This window comes from Cnephaeus nilssonii (assembly GCF_951640355.1).
Source record: "Cnephaeus nilssonii genome assembly, chromosome: Y".
In the NCBI taxonomy this organism is placed as follows: Eukaryota; Metazoa; Chordata; class Mammalia; order Chiroptera; family Vespertilionidae; genus Cnephaeus; species Cnephaeus nilssonii.
Window position 1 is genome coordinate 2512309 of NC_137096.1, and position 26304 is coordinate 2538612.

Consider the following 26304-nt stretch of genomic DNA (forward strand, 5'->3'; position numbering starts at 1 on the left):
TATGGTAATCAGAATGAAAGCACATAAGTAAAGATTGCTTTTTTAAAATATTTATTTATTCATTCATTTATTTATTTATTTATTTATTTATTTATTTATTTATTTTAGGTATGATGCTTTGTGTATTCTCCTTCGTCACAGCAAGAATGTACGATTTTGGTTTGCTCATAACGTCCTTTTTAATGTTTCAAATCGCTTCTCTGAATATCTTCTGGAGTGTCCTAGTGCAGAAGTGAGGGGTGCTTTTGCAAAACTTATAGTATTTATTGCACACTTTTCTTTGCAAGATGGGCCTTATCCTTCATCTTTTTTTTCTCCAGGACCTGCTAGTCAGGTAATTGAACGTATTTTTGTAATAATGAAATGCTTACAAGTAAATCCTGATTTCTGCAAGGTCATGTCAATAGACACAGATATCTGCTTGACATATTTACCATACACAAAATCATGCATACATTATTGAGTTCACTAAAAATTATTTCATAGTAATGAGTAATGATTATTGGGTAATTTTAAAAGCATAGGAAAATTTCTTCTGTTTATTCTATTACTTGTAGTTGTGTATAAGTCTTCTGGTTCTACTATATGTTCAGTTAAGTTTGACTTTTTTAAATATATTTTTTATTTTTGATAGTATTACAAATATCTCCATTTTCCCTTCTTTCCCCCGCTCCTTCTTCCCAGCCCCTACTCATCCCTCTAGATCTCCATTACCCTATTGCCTGTGTCCAGGCATATAAGTATATAAGTTCTTTGGTTTATCTCTTCTCGTCTTCCCACCCCACATCAAGGTATGTCAGTCACTTATTTGTGGTATCTAATGAACAAAATGAATTGACCAACAAATAAGATCTGAAGCATGAAGGCATGGAACAAGATTGACTTTTTAATGGATAAATATAAATTCTTTGTTAGTTAACCTTTTTGTAGTAAAAATATGCACGTGATTTGTTTTGGATTTTTTTTTTAACAATTAAAAAAAAAAATTGGTTGGTGTTGCTTAGTGGATTGAGCATCATCCCATGGACCAAGAGGTCCTTGATTCCATTCCTGGTCAGGGTACATGCCCATGTTATGGGCTCCATTCCCAGTAGGGGTGCGCAGGAGACAGCCAAACAGTGATGTTTTTCTCTTACCGGTGTTTCTATCTCTCTCTCCCCTCCTATCTAAAAATCAATAAAAACCTTTTTTTTAAATTACAGTATAAAGTGTTTGTAATAAATTATATATGAATATAATTCTTTTTTATGCAAATTGAAGTATACTACTTTGTATCTCATTGCTGATAAAATGTCTTATCCTTTACAGGCATGTGATAACTTAAACTTGAGTGATCACTTATTAAGAGCAGTATTAAATCTCCTGAGAAGGGAAGTGTCAGAGCATGGCCGTCATTTACAGCAATATTTCAATCTGTTTGTAATGTACGCAAATTTAGGTAAGAGCTTTTTGTGTATTGTTTCATATTTACGTATTAAATGATGAAAGCATTTTATTTTTTAATGTGTTTTTATTGATTTTAAAGAGAGAGAATGGAGAGGGAGAAAGAGAAACATCAATGAGAGGGAGAATCATCTTTTTCGCTGCCTCCTGCATGCCCCCTACTTGGGATCAAGCTTGCAAACCAGGCATGTACCTCGACTGGGAATCAAACCATGATTTCTTGGTTCCTGGGTCAAGGCTCACCCATTGATCCACACCTCTCTGTCATGAAAGCATTTTAATGCAGTGATGACATTTTATCTTTTCCAATAGAAGCAGTATTCCATATTCATATTATTCAAAGCCATTTCAGTCCTGGCCAGTGAGGCTTAAGTTGGGCGTTTTGCAGTGCACCTAGAGGTTGCTGGTTTGATTCCCCCATAGGCACATTCCCAGGTAGGGTGCTCAATCCCTGATAGGTGGTCTGCAGGAGGCAGCTGATCAATAATTCCCTCTCCTCATCATTGATGTTTCTGTCTTTCTCTCCCTCCCTCTTTCTCTAAAAATCAACTATTCTTTTTTAAAAAAAGGTTTGATCACTTTTTTTTAAATGCCATTACAGATTTTCTGTATAACTTTTTGTTTTGTTTTTTGTTGCTATTAATCCTCACCTGAGGATATTTTTCCCATTGCTTTTTCAGAGAGTGGAAGGAGTGGGAGGGAAGGAGGGAAGGAGGGAAGGAGGGAAGGAGAGAGACAGAGGAAAACAGAGAATCATTGATGTAAGAGAAACTTCGATGTGAGAGAGCCTCTGGCATGCACCCCAACTGGGGGTAGGAAGCAAACCCACAACTGAGATACGTTCCCTTGACTGGGAATCAAACCTACAACCATTCAGTGTGAGGGCTGATGCTCTAACCACTGTATCTCACAGTCAAGGGCTTTCTATATAACTTTTTAATGGTAATTTTCACCTGCTACTTTAAGATAGTACATGTATATCTGATAGTACAGATATTTAAGGTCAGAAACTGTCTAACTCATTTTTTTACCTCTTAATTCTCATTTTAAAAACCTGATTTTCAGGTTTTATGTTCTAGTCTGAATTAGAATTCTAAAGACTAAGAAATCTGTATTTTCTCAAGAATACCAGATGGTTGTATATTTCAGGTTTAAGAATCACTTCCTAAAGAAGTTGGCCTATCCAAAATTTTTTGTTACAATAAAATAAATTTACAGTAGTGATAATATACATAAAATATTCACTAATAACTATCATTTTTAAGATACCATTTTTAGGGTAACTTGCATCTATTCTTCCTACTCAGCGGTTCCAGATTCTTATATAAGAAAATCATGCTGTGTTATTTTGTTTTGCTTCATTGTGTTTTGATAATTTTTAAGTTTTTTGTCTTGTTTCCCAACCAGACTGCATAATTCTTGTGACCAGAGCTTTGCACAGTAGCACCCAGTCACTATTTACTGAATAAATACATTGATAATCAAGAATATACATCAGTAGTTTTCTCTTTTAAAAAAAAAAAATTTTTTTTTTTTTTTTTTTAATTTTAGGAAGGGAGAGAGAGATAAAAGCATCAGTTGGTGAGAGAGAATTATTGATTGGCTGTTCCTGCATGCCCCATACTGGAATCAAGCCTTCAGTCAGGGCATGAGCCCTCATGGGAATTGAACTGTGACTTCCAGGTTCCTAGGTTCAACCACTGAGCCACACCTGCTAGGCTACATAAGAAGTTTTCTTACATTTTCAGTGTTCTTTTAAATCATTGTTTATTAAGGAGGAAAAGAGTAAATTGTTACAGTTGCCAAAAAATTGAATATCAATGATTCAGTGATTAATGAATCAAGCACTCAAAATTATTTTTTTGATATGTAATCTAGTTAAAAGTTTTGAAATATTAATATATATTTAGTTTCATTTTTATGAGAAATTGATTTACTGAGTTAGACTATTTTCATAGGTAAATGTTCAACCACTGACCATTCTGGCTGAGCTTGAATAACATTTTTTAAATCAAATATATTTTTATCTGAAATTACGTTTTTATGTTCATGCATTCCTCTTAAAGTGTTATCTGTATTAACTTAATCAGCTATTAATCACTATGATTTATTTAATTAAAAGAAAATTCTACTTTCTATCTCCTACTTTCTCTGTAGTTTATTTTCCTTATTTGCCTGTCTCTGAGATACTTGTAGGAAGCAAGAGGATATCACACAAACAAGCATAAATGAAATCATTTTCTAATTCTTATTTTTACTGCAAAACTCCCTAAGTTAAATGTTTGTTTTATTATTATTGACTAGGGGCCCCGTGCACGAATTCGCGCACCTTAAAAGGAACTGTGGGCCATGAGGCTGCGGTAGGCACAGAGGCTGGTCTCAGCCCATCCTCCATGTCCTTGCCTGGTCCCTCCTGCCATAGCCTCTGGTCCCCTGTCTGCCTGCAGCCCCATTCCCACCACCGCCACTCCCACCCACTAATGCCACCGGCCCCATTTGCAACCATTGACAGCACGGAGCAATTGGGGCCAATGTCAGCAGCAGATGCAAGAGGCGGCTGCTGGCCCCAGTTGCCCCTTGGGAGCAGGGGGAGGTGGAAAAGCCCTGCGTGGCGATTGGGGGTCAGCAGCTGCTGCTAGCAACCACTGACAGCACCAAGCAATCGGGACTAGCACTGGGTGCCAGAAGCAGGTGCGAGCAGGGCCAGTTCCGGCAGCAGGTGCAAGCGCCCAGTGGGACCATGGCATGTGGGAGAAAAGAATTTTCAGTAACCAAAGGCTCACCCCAGTGACAGTAACTGGTGTCCCACCTTTGTCTGGTGCCCCCACTCACCTGCTCTGTCATCACGCTGTGGCCGATGCCCACCATGTTCCCTGCTCTGCTGCCAACACCCGCCATGTTCCGAGTGCACGCCCTGGTCTTCAGTGCACATCATAGCAACTGGTTCAGGTTTTTCTGCTGTTCGGTCTATTTGTATATTAGGGTTTTATTCCTGACCATGAATCGAACCATCCATCTTTCTGTGCATGTACTAAGTTCCCACCAACTGAGTCTTCTGGCCAGTACTGAAACTATTAAGTTTAATCACTACCAAATCCTGTTTTGTCATTTTCATTTTATTTATTTATTTATTTTTAATCCTCAGCTGAGACTATGTTTTATGGATTTAAGAGAGAGAAATATTGATGTGGTAGACAAAGATGGATCAGTTGTCTCCTGGATGCACCCAACCCAGTGATCGAACATACAACCATATTATGTGTCCTGACTGAGAATTGATTCAGCCTCTCACTTGTATATGGGATGACACTTCCAACCAACTAAGTCAGGACTGCAGTTTTTATTTTAAATAGTTCTTATTCATATATCATTCATTCTTGGTCCATAACATTATCTATATATATAAAAGCCTAATATGCTAAGTGTCGAACCGTTCAGTCGACTGGTCGATCAGTTGCTATGATGTGCACAGATCTACAGGGAGCAGACCCACTGACAGGTAGGTTAACTTGCTGCTGGGGTCTGGCCGATTGGGACTGTGCAACTTGGATCAGACAAGCCCTGGAGCCCTCCCACAGTCCCTTTCCAGCCAGCCAACCTCCCGCAGTCCCTCCCCTGCCAGCCAGCCTCCATCAGCCAGGGGTAAATATCCTCCTACCTAATAAAAGAGTAATATGCAAATTGACCATCACTCCAACACACAAGATGGCTGCCCCCATGTGGTCAAATATGGCTGCCCCCATGTGGACACAAGATAGCTGCCACAAGATGGCCAGCAGGGGAGGGCAGTTGGGGGTGATCAGTCCTGTAGGAGAGGGCAGTTAGGGGTGACCAGGAGGGCAGTTGGTGGCAATCGGGCCTGCAGGATAGGGCAGTTAGAGTGACCAGGCTGGCAGAGGAGGGAAGTGGCGGGCGACCAGGCCTGCAGGGAAAGGCAGTTGGGGGGGACCCAGGCCTGCAGGGGAGAGCAGTTGGGGGGGACCAGGCCTGCAGGGGAGGGCAGTTAGGGGTGACCAGGCCGGCGGGGAGGGCAGTTAGGAGCAATCAGGCCTTCAGGGGAGGGCAGTTAGTGGTGACCAGGCCTGCAGGGAGGGCAGTTAGGGGCAATCGGGCTGGCAGGGGAGTAGTTAGGTATCACTCAGGCTGGCAGGGAGTGGTTAGGGGCAATCAGGAAGGCAGGCAGGCGAGCAGTTGGCAGCCAGCAGTCCTGGATTATGAGAGGGGTGTCCCAGATTTGAGAGGGTGCAGGCTGGGCTGAGGGACACACACCCCCGTGCATGAATTTCATGCACCAGTCCTCTAGTCTATACTAATAAAAGCGTGATATGCTAATTAGACTGGATGTCCTTCTGGACGAAGTCAGGGCTGCGAGGGAAGCCCAGGTCCCAGGTGCCAGAGGGAAGCCTGTGCTGGCAGCCAGAGGAAGGAAGGCCTACTCTTGCACGAATTTTGTGCATCAGGCCTCTAGTGCAGTAATAAGGAGAGAGGAAATTCAAAGAGTGTCAAGAATGAAAAAGTACATAATTTTAAGAACTCTATTTTTAGTTTCAAACAAAAAATATGGCAAATTAAATGCTCATGAGGACTAGCAAAATCAGAAAAGTGGATATAATAAGTGTAGGATTTGGGTTTTTTCCACACAAAAAAAACGTTTTACTAGAGAGGGAAGTGACTGGCCATTTACAAAAGACTTTATTTCTCTTGAAATTTAATTTCTATCTTTATCTTCTTAATTTATTTAGATGAGAGTTGCTATCTAGGCTTCAATAGTCTTTTTAAGATGTCTTACACAGTGTACATTTTGCTTAGGGCTTAGTGTAATTGGAATTCCAAAATCACAGTTAGAATTCATTAAAACAATGGATTTTCTATTCTATCTGCATTCTACTTGCGTTTCTGCAGTGAAAACAAAGCGGATGAGCTTTAATCGTAAATATTATAGGTAGCTATATTAGATAATTTTATTTTTTATTATGCAACAATTGTTTTCTTTATTTTCCTTATACATTTTTCTTTTTCCTTTTTTTTTTTTATAGGTATGGCAGAAAAGACACAGCTTCTGAAATTGAGTGTACCTGCTACCTTTATGCTTGTGTCTTTAGATGAAGGACCAGGTCCTCCAATCAAATATCAGTATGCTGAGTTAGGGAAGTTATATTCAGTAGTGTCTCAACTTATCCGCTGTTGCAATGTCTCATCAAGAATGCAGTCTTCAATCAATGGTAAAGTTGAAGTTCTTTTTTTTTTTTTTTCTTTCTTTCTTTTTTTAGAATTGATTTCAGAGAGGAGGGTGAGGGAGAGAGAGAGAAAGAAACATCCATGATTAGAAAGAATCATGAGTGGCTGCCTCTGCACAACCCTCACTGCGCATATGCCCCAACTGGGAATCGAACTTTGATCTGGTACATAGGTGATGCTCAATCGAGTTACCATGGCTTCTGAATATTCTGTTCTTCACAGTAGTTTAAAAACAATGCTATTCTTTAATTAAGAGTACTTAATTAAAGTTCTGAAGATTTATAAAATTATGAGTCTGAAGTTGGTGTTATATTTTTATCACATTTAGATTAAACAACACATTTTAAAGCTTATTTCTCCCTATTATGATAAATCTTTTATTTATGAGATGGTTGATTTAAGAATTTTAAAATTTATAGTTTTGCTTTTTGATGGGTTTTTTTTGGTCTTCATTGTCAGCATTTCTATTTTTGCGTCTTATCAATCTTATGTGTCTCAATCTGATCATTTTAATGAATATTTTTATGATTAGGAGATTTTCTGATATCTTTTGGAATAAAAATTCAGTAATATAATTTATGAGAAATCTACTTACTTTTCATTGATGACAAATCTCTTCTAGGTAATCCTCCTCTTCCCAATCCATTTGGTGACCCTAATTTATCACAGCCTATAATGCCAATTCAGCAGAATGTGGCTGATATTTTATTTGTGAGAACAAGTTATGTGAAGAAAATTATTGAAGACTGCAGTAACTCAGAGGAGACCATCAAATTGCTTCGTTTTTGCTGCTGGGAGAATCCTCAGTTCTCATCTACTGTCCTCAGTGAACTACTCTGGCAGGTTAGCAGAAAATAGATATTTATATTATCTTTAATTTGATTCATTATTCCTTTATGTAACGAATTTAACAATGTTTTACCTAATTTTAGGTTGCATATTCGTATACCTATGAACTTCGTCCATACTTGGATCTACTTTTGCAGATTTTATTAATTGAGGATTCTTGGCAGACTCACAGGTAGCTACACATTTTGCTATCAGAATATTACCTTTTTCTATGTTCTAGAAATAAATGAAATTGCCAATAGCCAAATATATTTTTTACTTCTTGAAGCTCTGTTAAATATCATTAAAAAAAATAATGACCAAGATGAAAGAAAAGTCACACCTTCTCTTGCAATTTTATCTTTATTCTTATTTTTTTTCTCTTGAAGCTCCAGTTTCATACTTACTGCTTCATTTTTCCCCCACTTAATATTTTTCACTATTTTTTTATTAAGATAACTAGCCTAGGCTTTTGATAAGTATTCAAGTTTTATGAATGCCAGTTTGAGATTACATAAACCATTGGGTGTGAACTGCATGGGTCCACTTATACAAGGATTTTTTATTTTTCAGTACACACCTACATTACTGTAAATATACTTCTTTTTCATTTTCTTCTCTCTAGCTTTATTTTAAGAATGTAGTATACAATACATATAATGTACAAAATATGTGTTTGGTAACTGTTTATATTACCAATAAACTTACTACAACAGTTTTAGGGGATACAAAAGTTATACATGGATCTTTGTAATGCTCAGGTGTGCGTGCATCTAGCCCCTGCATTGTTTAAGGGTTATCTTTACTTGTGTATTTAACCAGTTAGTTATCTAGTCCTAGCCAATTTGGCTCAGTGGATAGAGCATCAGCCTGCAAACTGATAGGTCCCAGGTTCGATTCTGGTCAAGGGCACAAGCCTGGGTTGTGGGCTTGATCCCCAGTGGGGGACTTGCAGGAGGCAGCCTATCCATGATTCTCTCTCATCATTGATGTTTCTACCTCTCTCTCCCTCTTCTTTTCTCTCTGAAATCAATAAAAATATATTTAAAATATATATTTTTTAAAACTAATCCCTAGACTGTTAACTGCTTTTATTAGTACATAAGGAGTTAAGAATGATAACTTTTGCCCTAACTGGTTTGGCTCAGTGGATAGAATGGGTCCCAGGTTCAGTTCTAGCCAAGGGCATGTATCTGGGTTGTGGCTCGATCAATAGGGATTGTTAGGAGGCAGCTGATGGATGCTTCTTTCTCATTGGTGTTTCTAACTCTTTATCTCTCCCCCTTCCTTTCTGTAAAAATCAATTAAAAATACATATACTTTTTAAAAATGATAACTTTTAGTTGCTTAGGACTTCAGATATCCTCTCAGAAATCATCTGTGTTCTTTGTAGTAAACTCAAGGATGATAATACAGAATTAGTTGCCAGCTCTTCCAGTTAACTTACTTTTCTCCCCACAGGAATTATTTTATCATGGTTTATTTTAAGAAACGTCACTAATTGTTCATTGTAATAACCAAAGAAAAATCTAAAAAATAAATATAGGAGTTTTTTGTGTGTGGTTTTTTAATACATATATTTAGTCTTCACCCAAGGCTTTATTTTAATTGACAGAGAGAAAGAGAAAGAGAGAGAAGCATCAATAGGTTGTCTTTCATACATGTCCCAACCAGGGATTGAACCCACAACTTAGGTATTTGCCCAGACCGAGGATCAAACTCTCAACCTATTGGTGTATGAGGCAAACTCTCCAATCAATTGAGCCACCCTGGCCAGGACTAAACTGAAGTCTTTTTATAAGTTTGTAAAATTCAGTGCTTAAATTAAGATAAATCATTACAATCTTGAATTTCACAGGGACTGAAAATGTTAGACTTCTTGAATTAATGTTTTCAAATAGTCATCTAATTCACCATCACATATTTCAAATAAGTCATTTAATGTTGTCAAAATAGCATTACCCAGCCCTGACTGATTTGGCTCAGTGGATGGAGCATTGGCCTGCAGACTGAAGGGTCCTGGGTTCAATTCCGGTCAAGTGCACATGCCTGGGTTTCAGGCTTAATCCCCAATAGGAGGTGTGCAGAAGGCAGCCAATAAATGATTCTCTCTTATCATTGATGTTTCTATCTCTTTCTCTCTCTTCCTTCCTCTCTGAAATCAATAAAAATATGTTTAAAAAAAACAGCATTACCCAAAATCCAATTGTCATGAAACTTATAGTCATTTAATATTTAGAACCTATTTCAGTATAATGGAATAATTAGATATTTTATAAAGAGTTTGTTTTAATCGAATCTGTTTTTTAAGAACTTCTAAGCATATATTATTTGTTATGTAACTTTCTTATTTATTCTTTAAACTGGTTATACCCTAGTCTTGCCTCAAGCAAACAATCCTATTAATAAAATAATAATATGCAAATTAACCATCACTCTGCTACACCCACGAGCCACGCCCACCAGCCAATCAGAAGCGAGTATTCAAATTAACCCCAACCAAGATGGCTGCGGCTACAGAGCCAGCAGGAGGCTTGGGTTTCCCAGGCAATGGAGGAAGCCAAGCTTTCCACACACCCTGATGGGCCCAGGCCTCCACTCGAGGCTACAAAGTTTCAATTATAGAAGATAAATAAATCCCAACAAAAATGGCGATGGCCACTGAGCAAGCAGGAGGCTTGGCTCCGCTCCAGGCTACAAAGTTTCAATTATAGAAGATAAATAAATCCCAGATACCAGGGCCTCTGCTTGGGTCGCTGGGGGGTGTGGCCAGCCTGCAAACCACAAGAGGCCCCTCGCCCAGGCTGCCCCACACCCCAAGGAAACCCCCACCCTGATCTGGGACACCCTTCAGGGCAAACCAGCCTGCCCCCACCCATGCACCAGGCCTCTATCCTATCTAATAAAAGAGTAATATGCAAATTGTCACTCCAACACACAAGATGGCTGCCCTATGTGGTCAAAGGTCCTGCCCCCATGTGGACACAAAATGGCCACCACAAGATGGCTAGCAGGGTAGGGTAGTTTGGGAGGGACCAGGCCTGCAAAGGAGGGCAGTTGTGAGCGATCAGGCCAGCAGGGGAGGACAGTTGGGAGGGACCAGGCCTGCAAGAGAGGGCAGTTGGGGGCGATCAAGCCTGCAGGGGAGGGCAATTAGGGGTGACTAGGCCGGCAGAGGAGGGAAGTTGGGGGCGACCGGGGGAAGCCTGCAGGGAAGGGCAGTTGGGGGGGACCAAGGCCTGCAGGGCAAAGCAGTTGGCGGGGACCAGGCCTGCAGGGGAGGGCAGTTAGGGGCAAACAGGCTGGCAGGGAGCAGTTAGGCATCAATCAGGATGGCAGGGGAGTGGTTAGGGAGTGATCAGGCTGACAGGCAGAAGCGATTAGGGGCAATCAGGAAGGCAGGCAGGCAAGCAGTTGGGAACCAGCAGTCCTAGATTGTGAGAGGCATGTCTGACTGCCCGTTTAGGCCCGATCCTACGGGGCCTAAACGAGCAGTCGGGCATCCCTCAAGGGGTCCCAGATTGGAGAGGGTGCAGGCTGGGCTGAGGGACATCACGCCCACCCCCCCCACACCCCCAGTGCACTAATTTCATGCACCGGGCCTCTAGTAATCCTACCTAATAATAGACAAATATGCAAATTGACCATACCTCCGACACACCCACAAGCCACGCCCGCCATCCAATCAGAGCGAGCATGCAAATTAACCCAAACCAAGATGGCTACAGCCACAGAGAGCAAGGTTTCCTAGGTAACAGAGGAAGCCAAGCTTTCCGCCTGCCCTTGCCAGGCCTAAGCCTCCACTCAAGCTACAAAGTTTCAATTATAGAAGGTAAACAAATTCAAACAAATGGCGGCAGAATGGAGCTTGAGAGAGCAGGCCAGGGTTGCCGCCAGCAACAGGGGAAGCAAAGCTTTCCACACACCCGCTTAAGGCAACAAAGTTTCAATTATAACCCCAACAGAAATGGCTGCCGGCCGCGGAGAGAGCCCCAGGCTTGGCTCTGCTCCAGGCTACAAAGTTTCAATTGTAGAAGGAAAATAAATTCCAGATACCAGGGCCTCCGCTTGGGTTGCCAGGGTGTGTGGCCGGCCTGCAAACCACCACAGGCCCCTTGCTCAGGCTGCCCCATCCCCCAAGGGAACCCCCACCTGATCCGGGACACCCTTCAGGGCAAACCAGCTGGCCTCCACCCATGCACCAGGCCTCTATCCTATCTAATAAAAGAGTAATATACAGATTGATCATCACTGCAATACACAATATAGCTGCCCCCATGTGGTCAAAGATCCTGCCCCCATGTGGACACAAGATGGCCAGTACAAGATGGCCAGCAGGGGAGGGCAGTTGGGAGGCACCCAGCCTGCAAGGGAGGGCAGTTGAGAAGGACCAGGCCTGCAAGGGAGGGCAGTTGGAGGTGATTGACCCTGCAGGAGAGGGCAGTTAGGGGTGACCAGGCTGGCAGAGGAGGGAAGTTGGGGGCATACAGGTTGGCAGCACAGTGGTTAGGGGGTGATCAGGCTGGCAGGCAGAAGCGGTTAGGGGCAGTCAGGAAGGCAGGCAGGCAAGCAGTTGGGAGCCAGCAGTCCTGGATTGTGAGAGTGATGTCCGACTGCCCGTTTAGGCCCGATCCTGATGGGCAATCAGACATCCCTTGAGGGGTCCCATATTGGAGAGGGTGCAGGCTGGGCTGAGGGACAACCCCCCTCCGTGCACGAATTTCGTGCACCAGGCCTCTAGTAAATATATAAATACTGGATTAATGGAGAAAGTACTAGACTTCTGTGATTAAATCAATAAAATGTTGTTGTTATAAGCCTAATCTTTAACTGTCTTGTATAATGAACATTTATTTATTCAATAAACTGTATTTAAGAGATATTCACAAATCATTTATATGCCAGGCATTTGTTATAGTCAACAGAACAAGATAGCAAAGACAATATTGATTACTAGAGGCCAGGTACATGAAATTTGTGCACTGGGGGACCTGGGATCTCTCAGCCTGGCCTCTTACAGTCCAGGACCCTTCAGGGGATGTCCACCTGCTGGCAGTCAGACATCCCTATCGCAGTCCGGGACCCCTCCTTGCCACTGCCACTGCACTGGCAAGCCGTGAGCCCGGCTTCTGGCGCTCCCTGTGGGAGCGCACTAACCACAAGGGGACAGCTCCTGCATTGAGCGTCTGCCCTCTAGTAGTCAATGTGCCTCATAGCAACTGGTTGTTCCGTGATTCGGTCTATTTGCATATTAGGGTTTTATTTTATAGGATAGTAGTATGTAAAAGCAGTTGATACTAATGGACATATGGCAGAAATGTTTTTAAAAATTACTCTAATTTAAAACTGAAGAATAAAAATAGAATATATACTTTAATATATACTGAGTGGCCAGATTATTATGATCTCTGAACACATAATAATCTGGCCACTCAGTGTGTGTGTGTGTGTGTGTGTGTGTGTGTGTGTGTGTGTGTGTGTGTTACATATATATTAGAGGCCCGGTGCATGAATTCGTGCATGGGTGGGGTCTAGCCAGCCTGGCTAGGGGGAGGGGACATGGGTGGTTGGCCAGCCTGCCTTCTGGTCGAACTCCTGTTCGAGGGGACATATTAGCCTTTTATTATATAGGATATACACTGAGTGGCCAGATTATTATGTGTTCAGAGTTCATAATAATCTGGCCACTCAATGTAAGTACAAGTTTTTCAAGATAAATATTACTTATGCATGTTATTTTTTGTCTGAAATTATTAGACTTTAAAAAATTACTGAAATTATATTTTTTACACAAGGCTTACATTATGAATGTGTATACTGAACAAAAATAACAACAACTTGCCTTTGATTTGGACTATAATGATATTCTAGAAAGTAAAATAAATTGTGTTTAAATTTTTCTGGATATTTTCTGTTCAGGCACCTTTTGTCCCATAAATTTTTAAGTTAACTGTGAAGGAGAACAGAACATAATTACCTTTATAAAATGTTCAGGTTTGGTTAAAGCTGAAATGAAATTATTGATAACTAGAGGCCCGGTGCATAAAATTTATGCATGGGTAGGTTTCTTAGGCCTTGCTGGCAATCAGGGCCAATCTGTGGGGTGTTCAGGGGGCCCCCACTGACACCTGCCTTGGCTGGCCTGGTACCACCCACTCACTGCCCCCCGCCCCCCCACTGCCACCAGTAACCTCCCACTGTGGGGCAACTGGTAGGGCTGATGGAGGAGAGGGACTCTGTTGATAATGCGTTGGCTGGCCTGGGGCCTGCAGGCTGGGGACAGCTCCTGCGTTTATCATCTGCCCCCTGGTGGTCAGTGCATGTCATAGCAACTGGTTGTTTCACCAGTCATTCCACCGTTCAATCAATTAGTATTAAGGCTTTTATTGTATAGGACTAGAGGCCCTGTGCACGAAATTCGTGCACGGGGAGGCGGTTTCTCTCAGCCCAGCCTGCACCCTCTCCAATCTGGGATCCCTCAGTCGTGCCTAAACGGGCAGTCGGACATCCCTCTTACAATCCAGGACTGCTGGCTCCGAACTGCTCGCCTGCCTGCCTTCCTGATTTCCCCTAACCACTTCTGCCTGCCAGCCTGATCACCCCCTAACCACTCCCCTGCCAGCCTGATCAATGCCTAACTGCTCCCCTGCCAACCTGATTGCCCCTAACTGCCCTCCCTTGCAGGCCTGGGTCCCCCCCCAGCTGCCCTTCCCTGCAGGCCCGGTTGCCCCCAACTTCCCTCCTCTGCCCGCCTGGTCACCCCTAACTGCCCTCCCCTGCAGGCTTGATCGCCCCCAACTGCCCTCCCTTGTAGGCCTGGTCCCTCCCAACTGCCCTCCCCTGCTGGCCTGATCATCCACAACTGCCCTCCCTTGCAATCCTGGTCCCTCCCAACTGCCCTCCCCTGCTGTCCATCTTGTTGTGGCCATTTTGTGTCCACATGGGGGCAGGACCTTTTACCACATGGGGCAGCCATCTTGTGTGTTGGAGTGACAGTCAATTTGCATATTAATCTTTTATTAGATAGGATAGAGGCCTGGTGCACGGGTGGGGGAAGGATGGTTTGCCCTGAAGGGTGTCCCAGATCAGGGTGGGGGGTTCCCTTGGGTTGTGGGGCAGCCTGGGCGAGGGGCCTCTGGTGGTTTGCAGGCCGGCCATGCCCCCTGGTGACCCAAGCGGAGGCCCTGGTATCTGGGATTTATTTATTTTCTATAATTGATACTGTAACCTGGAGTGGAGCCAAGCCTCCTGCTTGCTCAGTGGCCACCACCAATTTTGTTGGGATTTATTTATCTTCTATAATTGAAAATTTGTAGCCTTGAGCGGAGGCCAAGGCAGGCCAGCGCTGCAGAATTTTGGCTTTCTCCATCGCCAGGGGCAACTCAAGCCGCCTCCTCTCTCCAGCTCCGTGGCTGCCGCCATTTTTGTTGGGGTTTATTTATCTTCTATAATTGAAACTTTGTAGCGTTGAATGGAGGCCTGGGGCGGCCAGGGTGTGCAGAAAGCTTGGCTTCCTCCATTTCCAGGGAAACCCAAGCCTCCTGCTCTCTCCGTGGCCGCAGCCACCTTTGCTGGGTTAATTTGCATACTCGCTTCTGATTGGCTGGTGGGTGTGGCTTGTGGGTGTAGTGGAGTGATGGTTAGTTTGCATGTTACTCTTTTATTAGATAGGATTAGCAAAATTAGCCAAATTATACTCTTGTCAGTGAAAATGGCTTTACCTACCACGTGTGTTTTCCAGTAATTAGTATTCATGTTAATTTTGTACTGCCAAATTATAGGACTATCATAGTCATTAGAACCTTAGCACTCTGCAAATGCAATCTTTAAAAATGATAACTCAAAGTAATTATTCTCAACTAAAGCAGTCATGAAAGCAGTTGTAGTTTAATTTAATTTAAAATGATGTAATATTGGTAAACTCAATTCATGTTTAGTAATGCATTTAAATTACAATATAGCAAAATCATTTTGTATTGATAGTAATTTTTTAAGATTGCTGATTTTTGGGTCAAACTCTTAGCCAATTCTCCAATATGCTAGTTCTGACATCCACAAACTGTTTGACTTCTGTACTTGGTTTCTCATCTATTAAATGGATTTACGAATGCTGCCTTCTTGAATAATTAACTCTAGAGTTGAATAGAGTAGATGATTGCATCAAAACATGTATTGAATGGCAGACAATAATCACTACAATGTTAATCCTAGATATTATAAAACTTTATATCTGATTTTTTTTTTTTTAGAATTCATAATGCACTTAAAGGAATTCCAGATGATCGAGATGGTTTATTTGATACAATCCAGCATTCTAAGAATCACTATCAAAAAAGAGCATACCAATGCATAAAATGTATGGTAGCTCTCTTTAACAATTGTTCCGTTGGTAACCAGATATTACAGGTGAGAATTATTTCTTATAATTTTATTACAATCTAAATCATAATTGAGGACTGCTATAAATAAATTCTGAAAGTTTAGAGTCAGTATTTTAAATTAACATAGTAAATTATTCCAAATTCTTTTACATAATTGTTTGTTTGTTTGTTTGTTTGTTTGTTTTTAAGAGTAATGGAGATCTTAAAAGAAAGTGGACCTGGGCAGTGGAATGGCTTGGAGATGAACTTGAGAGAAGACCATATACTGGCAATCCTCAATACACTTACAATAATTGGTCTCCTCCAGTACAGAGCAATGAAACATCAAATGGTTATTTCTTAGAAAGGTCACATAGTGCTAGGATGACACTTGCAAAAGCTTGTGAACTCTGTCCAGAAGAGGTAAATAAATAAATAAATAAATAAATAAATAAATTTTAAAAAGCCATTAGTACACAGCAGGTAGAAATGGAAAAAAAGAAAAGTAGTTTTTTAACTTATAGTCCAGTGTTTATTGTATAAAATATGTTTCTGTTATTGTTTTATTGATTTTAATGTTTACTGTTGATTGGTTTGTTCTTAAGTAATTAAAGAACCTTGTTAACTCTAGTTATTTTGAACAAATACCTATGAAATTGTCTAAAAATTATATATCTAGTAGAATCCAAGTTTTTTTCTCTTATTGTAAATTATTTTATCTACAGTAAATGGTAAGTGTTAAAGAGGTCAGCTTTGTGGATGCTTCCAAAATTTATCTCAAAATAAGGAGATTAAGAATCAATTTAAAGTTGCACCTCCTATAAGTAATCAAATGAAGCTTGATTACTACAGCTCTTCGGGTCTGGCCTTCCCCCTTTGCCCTTCCTGGCAAGGTGAGACTCTTTGGGGTTAGCTAGGCTCTTTGGAGTTAGCCCAGCCTAGAAGGGTCATGATTATCTCTACTCTAAAGTAATCAGATGAAGTAAAATATTCCTTAACAGAGCACAAGACCCTGCAACCCTAAAAAAAAAAATTTAAGTTGCTTTCATAATCAAATTCTTAATCTCTTTGTATATTTAAAATTAGGAACCAGATGACCAAGATGTCACCGATGAGCATGAGTCATCTCTGCCAGAAGATGTCCCATTATATCCTAATTCATCTGGATCTCACTATCAGCAGGTAAATAGTAGTTTGTTTCATATTTATTTATCTCTAAACCAATTTGGGGTTTCTTAAAAAATATTTAACTCTTTTTTATATATATTTAACTTACTAGCTATGCATAGTAAGTTAAAATATATAGCTAGTAAGTTAAAATATATATAAAACCCTAATATGCAAATCGACCGAATGGCAGAATGACCAGTCGCTATGATGCACACCAGGAGGTAGACGATCAATACATGAGCTTTGAGCATCTGCCCCTGAGAGGGTGGTGACCAGTGGGGGCAGGGCCAGTGGATGGTGCCAGGCCGCCAGCCAAGGCAGGTGCCAGCAGGGACCTCCCCATCTTCCCACCTGCCGGTCATTCCACAGAGGGAGTTGGGGCAGGGCCAACCAGCGGGCGTTACTAGGCCGCCAGCCAAGTCAGGTGTCCACTGGTCACCCCATAGATGGGTCCTGATCGTCAGCGAGGCCTAGGGACCCTACCCTATATATTGGAAACAGACTCTTAGATTTAAAAATTATTGCTTGGCAAGGCTATTCCAAAACATGATGATGCAGTGATGACATCCATCGATGACATAGCTTTTTGTGGCCAGCCCTGATTCTGACACTTATAACTGTGTGACAAAGCCAATTACTTAACTTCTCTCTGCTTCAGTTTTTCCACCCATAACATGGAGAAAATGGTACTACTGCCTCAGAAAGGTCATGTTATGTACTACCTTTTATAATCAGCAAAAAAATGTAGCTACCCATACAACAGCAAGATGCCTTTCACCTGTATGAAAAGTATGGTCACTGGTGCATGCAGCATCCCAGATTGCAAAAGGAATGTCCAACTGCCAGTTTAGGGCTGATCCCCACAAGGACATATACCCCAAGGGTGCAGGCAGGGCTGAGGGGACCCACCTTTACCCCCGTGCATGAATTTCATCCACCAGGCCTCTAGTAACATAATAATGTAATTATCTAAATAGCTTAGACAAATTATCAGAAAGTAGTAGTTAAGGTGGGGTTATGTTGGAGCATGTTTGACCTACCCCTATGATATTTTCTTTGTCAACCTAGGGGCTAATAGTTGTAGTTAATAAAAATATATTTCATAGTAACATAAAACTAATTATTAAATGTTAACAAACATCTTGGTTTTACTGCAATATTTAGTTGTAAAAAAATTAATCAACAATTTGATTTTAATAGATAGTTCACTTGCAAAAATAACATGAAAAATATAGATGATGAAATTTTCATTCAAAAACAAAATTTTTAGGAAAAAGTTTCTGAGATTTTTTGAGTTTATACCTCAAATGTCACTAATTTGGATCTTTTAAGATAATGGTTCTTAAATTGAATGTGCCACAGAATCACCTAAAGGCCCTTGTTAAAAACAGATTGCTGAGTTCCCCTTCCCCACGTTATTTAATTCAATAAGCGTGGAGGTGGGTTGCAAGAGTTTACATATCTAACAAATTCCTAAGTGATGTTGTTGCTGCTGGTGTAGGGAACACACTTGGAAAATCAATTGTCTTAGAAGAGCAGTTGGAAATAAGCACTTTAAAACACTCTTGGTGGAAGTTAAATCAACCTCACAGATTTGTTTGCTTTTTTTGTTCAAATACTATCATTCGGTACTTACTTTCCTTACAAAATGGGAATTGATATATAAATTATTTTAGAACTACTATATGAGTTTTTTAAAATATAAATCCCTAGAAATAAGAGATATATCTACTTTCAGAAAAGTTTTAGTCTGTGACTTTTAATTTTAATATGTGAAAAGTTTGACATGCAGATCTCTTTTACACTCTCAGAATAATCATCTGCATGGACAGCCATATACAGGGCCAGCAGCACATCACTTGAACAACCATCAGAAAAGAGACCAACAAGCACAAGAAAGTGATCATCAATCAGGCAATGAAGATGTATCCTCATCTCAAATGAGGGATCAGTGAAATGTCCATAACCGGTTCCATTAAGATCATGTACTCAGGCCTTACAATCCAAACTTTCTGTGTAGCTAGTATTTAAAATTAGACAAATTGTTCAACATGAATTGGATAGTCTATTCACTATCTCATTTGCAAAAATTTGCTGTCAATACATAAGCCACCTGCAGGGGAAAGTATATAGTGTTTTATAATTAATGGTTGATAATATATATCATATTATCAATGATACATATAATAATATATATATATCATTGAAAATACATAAATGACAAAGGTGTATATAGTATATATTAATGTTTAACTGTTAATTCTTATGCTAAAATGTTTTTGATGGATTGACTGACAAATTCAAAAAATAATTTTCTTATGTCTGCTGAATTCTGCAACCAATATTGTCTGCTTCATGGCAGTTCAATCAATTCTTTACCATATAAATAAATAAATAAATAAAAAGGTAACATAAAAGAGCAGGAAAAATTTAGCATAGTTTCACACAAAGTTTGTGTAGCCAATGAAGACAAAATTATCTAAATGATAGCAGTTTCCCAAAAGTGATAGCTATATTGCCCAATATTTATCAATAAATATTGATAAATTATTTTACAACTATATGAGTTTTTTAAAATATAAATCTTGTTATTTCTCATAACAAGAGTAAATAAAAAGCAAGGGGGAAATGTGACAAACAGGCAGTTTTTGTTTACACATATAATCTTCATATTTAATGGTTGACAATTCAGTCTCTAATGGAATGTGAATGTATTGGTAATAGGTAATAGGCATTTTAAAGGTTTAAAGTAAATATATAAAATTTTGCTATGCCAGAATGTATAAAGCATAATAGAAGATCATATTTAGTGTGCTTATTTTGTTTTCTGATACAGTTTATTAGATGAAGTTTCTAAAGTTTTGCTTCTTCTGGAGTCTGGTGAAGTGAACATCATCAGAATCCCACAATGGTACCAAAGCACTAACATGTCTGCCTGATTTTCTAATCAGTCACAATTTTATTTGAAAGAAAGAATTGTCCCAATTCCTTTTTCATTCCAAAACTTAACTGTTGTGGAGTTTAATTAAAATATAAATTTCTACCTGGTTAATATAATTCTGAAGTAGTATTTTAGAAAAAAACATTTGTTTCAGGATTCTAAGAAATTCATGAGTCAATACTATATTAAAAAAGAATTGGTAACTTTTGAATGTGTGTAATATTTTGGAACTTGACTCAAATCCAAATTCCCTGCATAGAGGCCTGTCCTAAATATTTTGCTGTTTTGATTTATAGAAATTATTGTGCTGAATTCACAAATAGAATTTGATTTATGAAGAATTTTGTCATATGGTGTTTTTGTTTCCTGTTAATCTTTGGTTTTGTTCTTAAGGATTGCACTTTAAAATTAATTCTTTGTCATATCTTGTCATGAATTCAACATTTGTGACACATTGAGGTTTTGTGCTAAACCTATTTGCCTTTTACCCTTTATTACAAAGATTTACAAAAAAGAAAAGTATTGGCACCTTAAAATTTTCTAAATTAATCAATCTTGTACTTTGGATACATTTTTATAGTTATTTATTTATTTATTGATTGATTGATTGATTTAAATCGTTGTTATTGCAAGTATTACATATGTCCCTTTTTCACCCCTTGACCTCTTCCAGCTGGCATCCACCCCCTATTCCATGCCTTCACTATCCTTGTCTGTGTCCATGGGTTATGCCTATACACATACAAGTTCTTTGGTTGGTCTCTTCTCACCCACCCACCCTCCCCCACCTTCCCTCTTAGATTGGACAGTTTGTTCCTTGCTTCCATTTTTCTGGATCTATTTTGTTCATTAGTTTATTTTGTTAATTAGGTTCCACATATGAGTGTGATCATGTGATACGTATCTTTCTCTGACTGGGTTATTTCACTTAGCATAATGTTCTCCTGGTCCCTCCTGCTGTCTCAAAGAATAAGAGACCCTTCTTTTTTACTGCTGCATAGTATTCCCAATTAGTGTCCCAGTTATATTGGAGGAGTGACTTCCCTGGAGGCAGGTGTGCTTCCGTCCACCATACTTAATTTAAATTAAGCTAAGGGAAATATTCTGGCATTTCTCCATAAGAAATTGTGGGCTTTCTTTGCTTGAATAATTTGGGCAGAAAAGGGAAAGCAGTTTCTAGTGAAGTCAATATCCTGTTCATGTTTATTGACTTAATCATAAATCCAAACCCTTGAGTCTCATTTCAGAAGATGGGGATTCAGATGGCTTCTAAAGTAAGGCCTAAATTGTGTGAGGAAGCAATTAAGTAAGGAGGACATAGACATATATGAACAGAAACTAAAACACCGAGGTTAATGCACAGAGCAAACCATGAATCTGTTGCAAAGATTTCCAAATACAAAGCTTTTGCTGGAATGAAAGCATTAGATTAGTTAGAACATATCTGGCAATATCAGGTACTGAGGGAAATTTTCTAACATTTCCCCTATGAAGTCTGTATGCTATACATACACATAGCCTTAAAAATAAACTTTGAAGACAGTTAACTGTAATGATAGTTGGGTATTGTGGTTTCCATTGAAACACAATTTTGTTTTTTCCTAAGATTATCCTCACATTTAAGGAGACTATTAAGTCCAGTTTTAGTTTGGCTTAGTTATTCACATAAACACAAGAGTAGTAATTGATCAAATTGATTGCACAAGTTTTCTCAAATTTGGTTGGCTAGAATATCATTCACAAGGAATTCTTAGGTTGAGCTCTAGTGAGTAGTCAGGCCCTCAAGACAGAGAAGCCAAGGCCATAGTTACCATCACACTGTGCCTGGACTACCTATAGGTTTGGGTCACGTCCTTAAGTCCTTGAGGCGCCAAAGGTGTCTTGAGGTTCCTTATCAGCTATATAAGAAATGCATCCTTCATTCCTTCCCTGGAAAGGTTGTCATGACCACATGACCAAGCAAGATATCAGGTCATTTTTGCAATTGGCTTTGAGAGTCCATCTCAATTCCTCAAAGCTTTCTGGCAACATCCAGAATCCAGGTATGTCTTAGACATCACATTGTCTTATTGGATTTTTGCAAAGAAATGCATTGTCATACCTCATTCATATATATATACTAGAGGACCTAGTGCATGAAAATTCATGCACTGGATAGGGGGGGAGGGTCATATCTGGGAGCCTTCAGGGGCAGAAGATGACCCGGCAATTAGGGGAAGGCAACACCCCATCACACCTCTGCTGCTGCCACTGCCGGCAGCTCAAGCCTAGACCGGCCCTGGTTACCTAAGCCTCGGGCAGCCCTGAGCGGCTGGGCAGCCAACATCCAAGGCTTGCCTGTGCCTCAGGCCGGCCCTGGGCAGCTGGGGCTGAGGGGACTAGTGGAATTCAGAGGTAGGCATGAGGGACTGGGCACTGCCATCTTGTGGCTGTGGGTGCCGCCATTTTTGAGGGCGTGGCCGTCAATTAGCATATTCCTTACTTATTGGTTGTTAACATGCCCATTGTTTTCATAACTAAAGGCCCAGTGCATGAAATTCATTCATTTAGGGTGGCAAGGGGGATTTCGCTCAGCCAAGCCTTTCACAGTCCAGGAGCCCTCAGAGGATGTGCGATTGTGGCTGTAGAGGTGGGCCACTGCACTTGCCCCCTTGTGGTCAATGCACATCATAGTGACCGGTTGTTCCCCGGTTCAGTCAATTTGCATATTTTCCTTTTATATAGGACTAGAGGCCCAGTGCATGAAATTCGTGCACGGGGTGGGGGGTGTTTCACAGCCCAGCCTGCACCCTCTCCAATCTGGGTCCCCTCGAGGGATGTTTTACTGCCAATCCAAGACTGCTGGTCCCAACCGCTTGCCTGCATGCCTGCCTGATTGCCCCTAACTGCTTCAACCTGAGTGGTGCCTAACTGCTCCCCTGCCAACCCAATTGCCCCTAACTGCCCTCCCCTATGGGCCTGGTCTCCCCCAACTACCCTCCCCTGCAGGCCTGGTCCCCCCCAACTGCCCTCCTCTGCTGGCCCAGTCACCCTTAACTGCCCTCTCCTGCAGGCCTAATCGCCCCCAACTGCCCTCTCTTGGAGGCCTGGTCCCTCCCAACTGCCCTCCCCTGAAGGCCTGATCGCCCAAAAGTGCCCTCCCCTGCTGGCCATCTTGTGGCGGCCATCTTGTGTTCACATGGGGGCAGTCATCTTTGATCACATGGGGGCGGCCATCTTGTGTTCACATGGGGGCAGTCATCTTTGATCACATGGGGGCGGCCATCTTGTGTGTTGGAGTGACAGTCAATTTGCATACTACCTCTTTATTATATAGGACTTGAGGCCTGGTGCATGAAAATTCCCTCAGCCGGCCTGCCCCCTCTCACAGTCTGGGAGCCCTCAAGGGCAGGAGGTGACCCGGCGATCAGGGGAAGGCGTCGCCCCATCACACCTCTGCTGCTACCACTGCCAGCGGCGCAAGTCTCGGCCGGCCCTGGTTACCTGATCCTCGGGTGGCCCTGAGCGGCTGGGCAGCTGAATTCAAGGTTTGCCTGCACCTCGGGCCGGCCCTGGGCAGCTGAGGGGACTGGGGGACTCCAGAGGCAGGCACGTGGAGCAGCCAGGCCCACCTGGGGGTGGGCTTGGCCTTGCCAAGCGCCTACTGCCCCGATGGAACCAAAGGGACTGGACGCTGCCATCATGTGGCTGTGGGCACCACCATATTTGAGGGTGTGACAGTCAATTAGCATATTCCCTCCTTATTGGCTGTGGGCACTGCCATCTTTGAGGGTGTGACAATTAGCATATTCCCTCCTTATTGGCTGTAGGCACCGCCATCTTTCCAATGGTGTGAGGGTCAATTAACATATTCTTTCTTTATTAGATAGGATTAGAGGCCAGGTGCATGAAATTTGTGCATGGTGGGGGGTGTCCCTAGCCCAGCCTGCACCTTCTTCAATCCTGGACCTTTTGGTGGATGTCCGACTGACAGGATCAGGTGTAAACCGGCAGTCAGACATCCCTCTCACATTCCAGGACTGCTGGCTCCTAACTGCTCGCCTGCCTGCCTGCCTGCCTGATTGCCCCTAACCGCCAGTGCCTGCCAGCCTGATCACCCTCTAACCACTACCCTGCCACACTGATTGATGCCTAACTGCTCCCCTGCCACTCGATGGCCCCCAACTGCCCTCCCCTGCCAGCCATCTTGTAGCAGCCATCTTGTGACAATGTGGGGGTGGCCATCTTGTGGCGGCCATCTTGTGATGATGTGAAGGCATTGAGAAAAGGCCACCTAGGCTTTTGTTAGTATAGATGTGTATACTGCATGTGTGTATGTGTGTGTATATAATTGATTTCAGAGAGGAAGGGAGAAGGAGAGATAGAAACATCAATGATAAGAAAGAATCATTGATCTTCTGCCTCCTGCACTCCCCCTACTGGGGATACAGCCGCAACCTGAGCATGTGCTCTTGACCAGAATTGACCCTAGGACCCTTCAGTCCACAGGCCTACGCTCTATCCAGTAAGCCAAACTGGTTTGGATATGATTCATTTATTAAGAAATGCCAAATTATGGAGGGATAAGGTAGAGAGAAAAGGTAAAAGTGAACAATAAGCATTCCCTAGATTGGCAAACATTTTATAATTTTTAGAAACAGGATTCTTTATTGGCAAATACATTTACACTTTAAGAGACATGCTTCGGTGAAGATAGGTATAGTAGTATAGTAAAATTCTATTCTTTGCTTATTGATGCTGATGGTGATGGTGGATGGTGATGGTGAGTGGTGTTGGTGATGTGGTTCTATATAAAGACATTTAATATATGCTTTTGATTAACATTAAACTCAAGTCCAACAGCACTCTAACTCATACCTAACTGATTCTTACCTATTACATGTGTTTTCTCCTTTAGGCACATCCCAGCCTTCTTGTGCACTAAAAAGCCCTTACGTACTTTCCTTAGAAGGCATTTTAAACAGGTATTAACATAAAAACACTCAAACCTGTAAAGAATCTTTGTGAGTTTATTTGAGCCAAACTGTCGACAAATGTGGGGAAGCAGAGCCTCAACAGATTGAGATAATGCTCTGGAGAATGGCAGGTTACATCTGTATTTATATATTGCAATCAAAGGAAGGGATGTAGGTGGATTACGTGAGGCGGGAGAAAGCAAAGCAGGGAAACCCCTGGGTTTGGATAAAAAGTAAAAAGATAGACACATACTTAGGTGAGTGCAGGAACAATGAACATGATAACAATGAAGGAATCTGTGGTCTCTGTCCTGGTGCCCAGGTACATTAGGTTGTGCCACAAGGGGTCCGGAAAAAGGGAAGTTACAATTACCCAGACATTTCAAGGGTATTTTATTATAGATGCAAAAAGACAGATAGGCTCAGCTAAGGTAAAGGTTGATCTTGTCAGGGAAGATACTGGACTAGGAGGTGACTACCCACCTTTACTGCTTTTCATAAAAGGTTAATTTCAGACCATCCTTTGTGGTTACTTTAGGTCTTTGAGTCTGTAAGACTGCCATGCAGGCCTCCCCTGAGCTTGTCAGGTTAGCATGTGGCCCCTTTCATGCACACAGGAAAATCAGAACTAAAAATAAAATAATGAAAATTGGTGCTCAATAGATGAAAAAAAATATCTTTTATTATATTGTGGAAGCTAAAATAATAAGGCAGATTGTCACCTCATTCTACCTTATCTGAAACCATTCATGGCAGGCAACATTTTTTTTTTCTCTGTGCATGACCACATGAGTATTGATACTGATTTGACAGATTTTACTGAGTAGGCAAGTTGTTAAATACAGAATCTACAAATGAGGGTTGACTTTATTTGTATGAATTAATGAGCTCAAGTTTAATTGAATTCATAGAAAAAACATTTATTGTTAACATTGAAGCATGGTCATCCCTCCTTTGGAAAACTGTTTAAAACTGCTGTTTGAGCCCTAACTGGTTTGGCTCAGTGGATAGAGCATTGTCCTTCGGACTCAAGGGTCCCAGGTTCAATTCCGGTCAGGGGGGTGTACCTTGGTTGTGGGCACATCCCCGGTGTGGGGTGTGCAGGAGGCAGCTGATCGATGTTTCTCTCTCATTGATGTTTCTAACTCTCTATCCCGCTCCTTTCCTCTCTGTAAAAAATCAATAAAATATATTTTTTTAAAAACTGCTGTTTGAACTACTCTGTTATTTTTAGACTAGGGACCCGTTGCAGGAATATTTCCTGCAAGACTTCTGGCGGGTTTCCCTCCCACCACGGCCACCTCTCCTGAACCCCCCACCTCTCCCACAGCGGCAGGAGGGGCGGGCAGAACGGGCGGGGTGCATCCCG

General features: G+C 41.4%; 1 protein-coding gene across 12 annotated transcripts in view; it reads left to right on the forward strand.

The window, feature by feature from the left end:
• Positions 1 to 26087, forward strand: part of LOC307096473 (ubiquitin carboxyl-terminal hydrolase 9X-like) — a 221341-nt gene extending 195254 nt beyond the window's left edge. For 11 of the 12 annotated variants that reach the window (XM_079766132.1, XM_079766133.1, XM_079766123.1 and 8 more), the window contains 9 exons: positions 109 to 334; positions 1309 to 1438; positions 6480 to 6665; positions 7304 to 7524; positions 7614 to 7702; positions 15759 to 15915; positions 16080 to 16292; positions 16956 to 17051; positions 18851 to 20932. In XM_079766132.1, the coding sequence (XP_079622258.1) occupies positions 109 to 334; positions 1309 to 1438; positions 6480 to 6665; positions 7304 to 7524; positions 7614 to 7702; positions 15759 to 15915; positions 16080 to 16292; positions 16956 to 17051; positions 18851 to 18994 (1462 nt within the window). In that variant the 3' untranslated portion in view covers positions 18995 to 20932. Of the gene's footprint in view, positions 1 to 108; positions 335 to 1308; positions 1439 to 6479; positions 6666 to 7303; positions 7525 to 7613; positions 7703 to 15758; positions 15916 to 16079; positions 16293 to 16955; positions 17052 to 18850; positions 20933 to 23296 lie in introns of those variants that run through there. The other variant, XM_079766139.1, reaches the window with a different exon arrangement.
• The last annotated feature ends 217 nt before the right edge of the window (positions 26088 to 26304 follow it).